This window comes from Episyrphus balteatus, chromosome 4 (assembly GCF_945859705.1).
Source record: "Episyrphus balteatus chromosome 4, idEpiBalt1.1, whole genome shotgun sequence".
NCBI lineage: Eukaryota > Metazoa > Arthropoda > Insecta > Diptera > Syrphidae > Episyrphus > Episyrphus balteatus.
This window is the reverse complement of record NC_079137.1, coordinates 14,790,000-14,798,941: the sequence shown is the minus strand read 5'-3', so window position 1 is coordinate 14,798,941 and position 8,942 is coordinate 14,790,000. Positions and strand designations below refer to the sequence as shown.

The following is an 8,942-nucleotide window of genomic DNA, read 5'->3' as shown; positions in this document are numbered from 1 at the left end:
GTTTGAAAACATTGTTTTTTTTTTTTTTTTTTTTTTAAGGTACAACTACAATAAATTTGCTTATTAGCAGGAGTTTTCACATATTATTTTACTTAATTTTAATAATAATAATTAATATAGACTTAATACTCCAAGTTTATATAATTTTTTTTTTGTGATTAATATAGGATTTTTCCAAACATCAAAAATATGGATAGTATGTTATGTATGTATGTTTTTTTTATCGTTTTCATTTTTTTTAACGTGCGTATATTAAATCATGCAGTTCGTTTTATATTGGTTTTTGTGTAATTATGTGCTGAAATGATGAGTCGCCTATGCATTTTGCTGAATAAGGCTTTCCCATTTGGCAATAAGCTGATGTGATGATGATGGTGCCTCCTGTGGATCGAGGTCGCAAAGTTGGGCGAGAGACAGAGCGGGTCGCATACCACTGCGGCTATAAAGATGCTTGCTCTCAAAATCTGGACTCGGCGTTGCTCTGAAAGATATATAGAAAAAATAGGAATGATTTACTGTTAGTGTTAATTTTATAAAAAAAACAAGGGAGACGTTCTTATCTACTTGGAAATTAAAAAAACACAAAATCTTTCAGCAAAAGGAAAAATAAATAGGTACCATTAAGTTTAACAAATTTAATAGTAGTTTCGATAGCTTATACTTTTATAATTTAAACATAAGCTTAATCACAAAAAAATAAGGATACTAACATTATAAAAACGACATAAAGTAGCTAAAGTTTAATTGTTTTTTTTTTTTTATTTAATTTTAATTACAAAAATGAAAATAACTTATAAAAGAGGGTTTTGAATCATAGGCTAACAAGATTTTTTCTACTTTTAAGTAGGTACGTGAACCTGTATGTTTTATAGAGCTACAATATAATGTCATAGTAAGCGACGCCGACTGTGGCAGTTATGTTATAAAAGAAAATTTTCAGGCATAGCTATTTTTAATGTTAAAAACAACTTTTATAAAATAAAATGCTAAATACCAAATTTAAATACACGACTAGCAAGTACTGTCCGTATTTGCTCTTGTAGTTCAAAGAGATTACATATATATTAATAAACCATTCCAAATGTTAAACTCCAGTCATTCAACATTTTATGCTAGAAGAGCCGATGAAGAGGATTTTTTTATCAAAAAAAAAAAAAAACAAACGCCATACTTCCGTTAACTAATTTGAAATATGACTTAGAACACCAAATTTAATAAGCCTTTGAATTTCCAATTGCAATAGTGGTTTTGATTAAAAGCTTGAACATTTTTAATCACACGAAACCCATACTTATCCTTCAGAACAAGTAAAATATATACCTAGGGTCACCGTGGCGTATGCGTACTTTTTTCCATTTCCTGATGCCGATTTATTGGGGATTTATTGGTACTTAAAGAACATGAGTGAGTTTGTTTGTGGTCAACAAGGTGTTTTATATTCTTGCTGAACAATGAGTAAGAACATTGTTGCCTTTAAAAAAAAACGAGGTGTTATATTTTTCTCTATATATGTAATTAGATTAATTAACAAATAAAGCTCATACTCATACAATTTTGGACTTCAGAAAAGAAGATCAGTGGTAGGAAATTTAATGAGTTGGTTGTTATATTAAAAGATTATTAACGCGCCTGTTATAATACATCTCTACAACACATACAAATGATTTTTTTTTTTAATTCGGTAGATACTTTTATAATAATTAATTAACGGAGTTTAAAAGGCTGTAGTACACGGTGTAAAAAGAATCCAAATCTTGTGCTTAACTCGGGTCAAGGCTTTGTTATAGGACCTGCACCGATTTGTGAAAAAATGGATTCTTTTCTAAGATAAAGATACGAATTTGAAATCATTACATATTATTTATTGGAAATTTATTAACTTTTAGTCTTTTTTTATTTGAATTCACTTTTTGGAACTTGGTACAAAGCAGCTGTGAACCCTTTAAATATAGTGCCGTTTTTGTCGAACATTCTATTACCCTTTTAGAAGTCATGAGAGCTACGGGTAGCAAAATATTGTTAAAGTACTGAATAAAAGTCAATCTTATTATGAATAAAAAACTAAAATGGCATTTAAAAAAAATATATTGAGACCGGGACTATCAGCAGAAAGAAAAGCTCAGTGAGGCCAAAAAAGACAAACAAAGAGTGGAAGATCGTTTTTTGGTGCAGTAAAGTCATTGATCATCGATTCAAAACTTCGTTGGATCTGACAAATTATCTGTGTCGAGCTACAGAAAAAGTAAAATTAAAGTATTTTCGTCAAGCTCAGTGAGGAAATGGATCGTGAAGCAATCACGTTATCATCGTTACTTCCTTCCTTGACTGTTTGAAAAAAATTAAACACTTTAACACTTGTACTTGGACGAACAGAATTATACAAATACGAGAGCTAATGGGGTAAAATATCGAAAAAAAGTAGATACTCAAAGATGGAAGTTTCAGAAAGTTTATAAATACAAAAAAAAAAAAAACAATCTTAAAAACGATACAAATAAAAAGAAAGTCTGTTGCTACAATCGTTAACTATAATAATATAAATATATTTAATTAATATTTACTTTAAACAAAAATTGGAAATTTCTCTACATGGATACAAGAAGTTCTACCACAAAAAAAAAGCCCGAACTCACAAATTTTTGTTGCTTGGTGGCCATGGCCACAAAGCCATTGCCTTACGTTTCCGATAGCGATTCCTTCTTCTTAAAAATAACCGAAACCATTAAATTCAAAATTTCGTTTATCAAAATAAACTATAGGTAAAAAAACCTCACCTTGGGGACAGACTGTTATTTGAAGAATCACATAGTTCTCCGATTGACTTGGCAGATCGTAATTTTCCCGGGCCATAACAATGTTCAACATCTGAATCTTCATCGGACTCCAATTCTCTAAAAAAAAACATCCATTTATTAAAAATAATATACTTAATCTGGAAAAAAAACAAAGAACTTACTCGTTTTCAATAGAGTCCAATAAATCTGGTGTTGACTGTCGAATTTTTCGAATTTTCTTCAACTCACTCTCACGACTCTTGAGATCCTTCAACTCTTTTTGAATCTTCTCCTCGACGGGTATATATCCACGTCGAATTGGTTTGCCGTCGGCGTCACGCTCTATGATTGGCGGTGTAATTGTCACTGGCGGAATGTATGTGGCAGCCCGTGGAAAATCTGATACCATTGGGCCTGAAGGGGTGTTTGGTTGATGGGAATTGGGCACACCACCGCCACCTCCACCTCCGACAACATTACCACTACCATTGGCGGCAGTGGCTGCGGCGGCATTGTTGAGGGCGATTTTGCCACGAGTTGCAATGAATCGTTGCATGAGACCCTTGGATGCTGGACCGAAGGTTATGCGACGTGATGGTGTAAAAATCTGTGGTGTGGACACGGTTCGTGTGAGAATCTTTTGTGGTGGTGGCGATGGAATTGAAGTGTAACCATTTGGGCGAATGTATTTCTTTTCATTGATCACTATGTTGTTGTTGTTATTGTTGGTTGAAGTTCCATTGACGGGACTGGATGATGCTGAAATCCCAGAATCATCTGAATGATGGCCATCAAGATGATCTTCTTTGCTATTGACGGATGTTGTCAGTGATGATGCTGCCGATGATGAAAGGTTATCGTCCTGCGATACGGAAATTTGCTCCGACGATGGGAGAATCGAAATTTTAGCATCGTTCTGGTTACCGTTCTGGTTGCAGCTGATGATGGTTGTGGTGTTGTTTTCCTCTAGTGGATGCATCTTCTCACGTAACTCACGCTCACGACGTGCCACTTCGTTGATTTCCTCTTGGATTCGCTTCAAGGGATCGTCTTTCTGTTTTTCACAAAGAAAGGAATTAGAAAAAAAAAGGAATTAGAATAGATATACGATTGCGAGGGTCATGGTACTTTGAAGTTAAGTTATAGTAAAGGTGGGTCTGGGTATAGATATCTACATTGGATTCCTCTATAACTATTCTATAATCCTATATAGTGTATTGAATTTCACCACATAGTGTGACTATAGGTGACTATACTTCCCACGCCCAAAATCGATTACTTACTTGTGGCCTGAACAGTGTGTCTAATCGATTTTAATTAGCACGCCGTATAACCTAGAGAGCTAATGCCTTAGATTAGATTACTGCGCTTGCAGAGTTCTTTTGTTTTCAAAAATAAATTGCAAGGAGGGGATAGCAGGTTAGTATATCGCAAGTTGTTGTTATTTTTATTAATTAGACTTTAGTGGTCGTTTTTTTTTTTTGTAAAATATATGGCTTCATGGTTTTTCCAAATGTGCACATTCATTGTTGATAAGTTAACAGACTAGAAGTAAATAATGGAGAGGTGATTGCTTTCAATTTAATTAAAGGACATTAACTTTGTTTAACAAGGCCAGCACAAGGCGATGATGTATCGTTAGTTTGGTATTTTAAGAAAATGTTGCACAATATTAACTCAAATGATGTATATTATCTTTTAATTGAATTATTTTATCGATGTTTTGAATTAACAAAACCAACTCATATTAAAAAAAAATATGTTTTCATTTAATAATACAGAGTCATCTAAAAAAAATTGTTAGTTAGTTCAGAGTTAAAATTTACTGCATAAATAAAAAATTAAATTTACAGAATGTTAATCATACAACAAAAAGACAAAAAAAAAGAAATGAAAACAAAAGAAGGCTGTAATCAAGGTCAGAGGCCAAATATCAATTTACATAACTTCACAATTTAATTTGGTTTAATTTGTAGTTTTATTTATTTCTCGGAAAGATAGATAAATGGTTTCAAACACACATGTTTAAGCATCAAATTTCTTGGGATAAAAATACAAAATTAGGGGGAATATTTAAACCATCTCTTCTCTTTGATAACCCATTAAGAAAAATAAATCGACAGAAGCGTGTTGTGTTTAGCTTACAAGAGAGGGCGTCGTATTTCAAAATATTTCTTTCACTTGGGTGTTATAAACCGATTATAGGGATTATACTACAATTTATTCATTACCCTCAAAGAGTTTCGATACCATTCAATCAAATAAAACTAAAAGATACTACGCCTGCAGCCCTTTACTAGCTATGTGGTTCATCTATCAGCCCTAAGCCTGAAAATTCTACAGGGCCCAGGACTTCATATGCAACGTGTTTCGACTAATAACATGTTAATGTCAATGGTCAGAAGCTATAGCCCTCAAAGCAAGCTCAAGTGGTTTCATTACTTGCCAAACAACCAGCAAAAAAGTTACGCATACACCACAGTGAACGCATAAATTTTAATTTTCAAAAATTGATATAATTTGTTTTCACTGTAACAAAAAATTAAAATTATTTGCCATTTTTCGAGTCTTTTTTCTCTTTCAAATGATTGAAAAATGCAGGTGTTGCAATGGCAAAACGTCAGACCAATAGCAGGATTTTCAAACCGTTTCTAAGTGATAGCTAGTTAGTATAGAACTGAAAAGTGGTCTTTATCAAGACAAAATTATTGTAGTAAGAACTAATCCCTTAATATCAAAGAATAACTACTGAAATAAGGAAAATCAAACTTTTCAAAAGCTTTGTCTTGAGAGTTTAGTCCTTAGCTAACAAGTCGTATTAACCAAGATAACCTAAATCCAAAAAAAAACAACACCATGACCAATCAGTAATGATTCATGAAATAATCAAATCAAAATTGTTTTCTGTAGTTTTCGGTTGGAGAAAATAGTAAATGATTGTACATGATTGTACAAAAGCCGAAACTGGTACACTAAAACTTAATTTGGTTAATCACAGCCAAAATTGGTAAATCACAGTTGAAAGTATGTAATAAACCGGGGCTAAATTAAGTGAATTATAACCGGAAATGGTAAGCCGCAAAAGCAATTACTTTCTTTAAAAAAAATATAACAATTTAAATCAAAATATGCAATTTCATTGCCAAAAACACTTATGCATGAAAAAATAAGTTTATTCATCGCAAGTTTTCTTAACTTTATTTATTTTTCAATCCGGAAGCAAAGCACACCAGCATTTGTAAAATTTTTGCAAAATAATAGTTCACTAAACTTTAAATCCCATCCGAGTGTTAACAGGAAGTAAAATCAGAAAGGAAAATAATTTTTTGTAATTTAATTTTTTTTCCAATGGGAAATATCTCCTTTCCATTTCTGGGACATATTGTTTAAACAATATTTTATTTAAAGTCACACAAAGTTAATGACTGTTTAATTGAATGCAAATATCAAGTTTTGCTTTGATATACAGACCGGTCAGTTGCCTCACATTAACTTTAATTACCGGCTGTCATTCATTGCAACAAAAAAGTTTACTTTAATCAATTTAAGAAGACCAACAAAATCTAACAAAACAAAACAAAAAAGCTTACTTTTAATATCATCGCGTGTGATTATCTTAAAATAAACAAAAAATTCTCAAATTAAGATTTCGGTCAATATAAGGTAAGCATTTATAGTAGTCTCTCCCTAAATTAAGTTTGTCTTTTTTATTTCCTCTTTTTCTTAGGTGATTTAGTATTCTGATATGAATAGGGCTTTGGTGCTCAGGCACACCTTAATTTATTGTTCGATTATAGTTTCACTCGTATATACACTTCCGATATCCGATTGTTATATTGTTTTTTGTTTGGGATTGATCGGGGGCCACTTTTTGACTAAGGGAATTTATACCTATATTTTGTTTCATCAGTTTTAACAACAAAATTAAATACAATTTTGTTTTTGTTTTAATAAATCGAATAACGACGTAGAAGAGCAAGAACAACGTCAGTTATTCTGACCCAAATAATTCAAGTTTTTTTTTTAATTTAAATTAGAAATTTCTAAGTACCTATCAACCGTTATTGAAGAAGATAAAGCTTTTAAGATATGTGCCATTTAAAAATTCAGAGTGAAGATGGAATCGTTGAAGCACTGCAGTGGTCGCACGTTCCGAACAAACAAATTGAGCTCATTTCATAAGCCCACAAAACTTTCGTCTTGTTTTTGCCACTTTTTGTTAATTAATAAAAGTCATAAGTCCACAAAAAAAAAAAAAAAAAAATATGTGGAGTAATGTCCCACTTAAATTTTTTTTTAAGGAATCGTATAACAAAAAAAAAAAATGGTTAAGCATCATTTTGGCCTCGCAAGAATAGTCAGATTCATATGCAAACCCCCCTACTTGAACTGTGTATCCAAAAATAACTTTGCATATAGCCAACTTTAAACCTGTACCTCAAATCCTATAATGAGCCCAGAGGGATGCAGGGGTGTGACATGCCGCCCATACGCAACGCATATCTCACTGTTTATACACATTATTATGTTTTGCAACTTCACTAGAAAGTTTTGTTGTGTTTTTTTCAACAGAGATAAAATCGGGAAGTTATGTCCCGTTTTTCAACACAAAACAAAAATTACCCCACTTAAAGGTTGGTGAAAGTATTATATATCATTTTCTATCAAGTCGAAATGGGTAAGGTTAGATTGATAGTTTCATTATCGTTATATTCTTGGAGGCCGTCAATTCCAAGGATGGCAAGAATGTCCAGAACGACGGGATACTACCGTGAGTTGTACCTTTATCGACGAACTTTGGATTGTTTCAAAAATACCTTCTCCGCATGAGAACGGGCGCTTCCTGGATTTGCATACTTCTGTGGCTGTAAGCTTGTGGATAATTGACCGTATCCACAAACCAATGGACAAAACTACAATTTACGATTTATGTAGGTAGTTAGATGTGTTCTTGGATCACATTAATCAAGAGCCTTCGAATGCAAATAGCACCAATCTAAAAAAAATCCATAAATTGCTTCCTCTGTCTTTATGTTGTATCTTTGTCATCTAAAATCAACATCTTCTTTTTTCTACTGACCCGAAAACCTCATATACAAACAAAAAATTGCAAACAACATAGATTTCATTTCTTTTGTTAATGTTTTTTGTTCCTTTTTTCAACTCATTTAGTATAATGTCCATGCAGAAAATCACTAAAGCCTTCTATATTTTACAATAACGATTTCAGGCCATATCCACTTTGCTGATCTCTTAGCTTTTAATCTTTTGGTCTATTTTACAACAACAAACACAAAAAAAAAGACTCATTTCAGTGTCAATAGTATCAAGCCGTCACTATAACACGTCGATTGTTGTCCGAAGACCACTTTAACAGATCGTGGTTAGAAGTTTTATTTGAAAAAAAAAGAAACAAAACAAAAAAAAAAGAGAAAAACACAACAAACGTCTAAAGATTTTTTAAAACTGGTAAACACAAATCTAGAACAAAGAAAGAAAATCAGTTCACTATTTGGTCCAAGTTTTTTTTTTTGTGCAGCTTTGTGAACGGATCTATAGATTCTCAAATTAAGGGGCTTTCAAAGACGCGACACTGTAGGGGGCGCTTTAAAAGCTAAAAATTCAATATATTACTGGAACTTCTGTGGTTAATCTATAAATAACTGTGAAAAGATGACTTTTGGGAATTTTAAAGTATAAAGGCAAGGTCACCGAAAACATAATTCACTCCACTGATATTAATAAATGGCGCCCGGGAACCAAGTTGTCTAAATCAGACACCGATATTGTAAGTTTCCCAGAGGAGGTAAAGAGAAAAGAGGATAACGTTATGAAAAGTAAAACCGCGCGCTTGTTTTATGTCCAATGTCCACTCCATTTGACATAGACCTTCGTTGTTCAGAGCAGAGCAAAAATCAAAACCCGTTTCACACAGAATATATTGCAAGAGATGCTATTTTTTCGTTGTTGTTTGTGTGAAAAGATGTTCGAGTTCTTTTTTTTTTTTCTAGCAGGAGTCAACTTGGTTTTCATTGTTCTTCTGTGTTGTGTGGATGTGAGAGACCCCAAGAACCAGAGTCAACATTGTGAATGACTTTGGTCTTGGTCATTAAAATAATTGCACTGGACCATGGATAACGTCGATCGTCGTCGTTGAAGTTGTTGTCG

At 32.7% G+C, this 8,942-nt stretch overlaps 1 protein-coding gene across 10 annotated transcripts in view; it reads right to left on the bottom strand.

The window, feature by feature from the left end:
- Positions 1–280: 280 nt before the first annotated feature.
- Positions 281–8,942, bottom strand: part of LOC129917783 (uncharacterized) — a 62,339-nt gene continuing 53,677 nt past the window's right edge. For 7 of the 10 annotated variants that reach the window (XM_055997915.1, XM_055997921.1, XM_055997923.1 and 4 more), the window contains 4 exons: positions 2,957–3,828; positions 2,775–2,891; positions 2,634–2,702; positions 281–481 (listed from right to left, as the gene is read on the bottom strand). In XM_055997915.1, the coding sequence (XP_055853890.1) occupies positions 316–481; positions 2,634–2,702; positions 2,775–2,891; positions 2,957–3,828 (1,224 nt within the window). In that variant the 3' untranslated portion in view covers positions 281–315. Of the gene's footprint in view, positions 482–2,633; positions 2,703–2,774; positions 2,892–2,956; positions 3,829–3,902; positions 4,051–8,942 lie in introns of those variants that run through there. The other 3 variants (XM_055997925.1, XM_055997916.1, XM_055997918.1) reach the window with 3 other exon arrangements.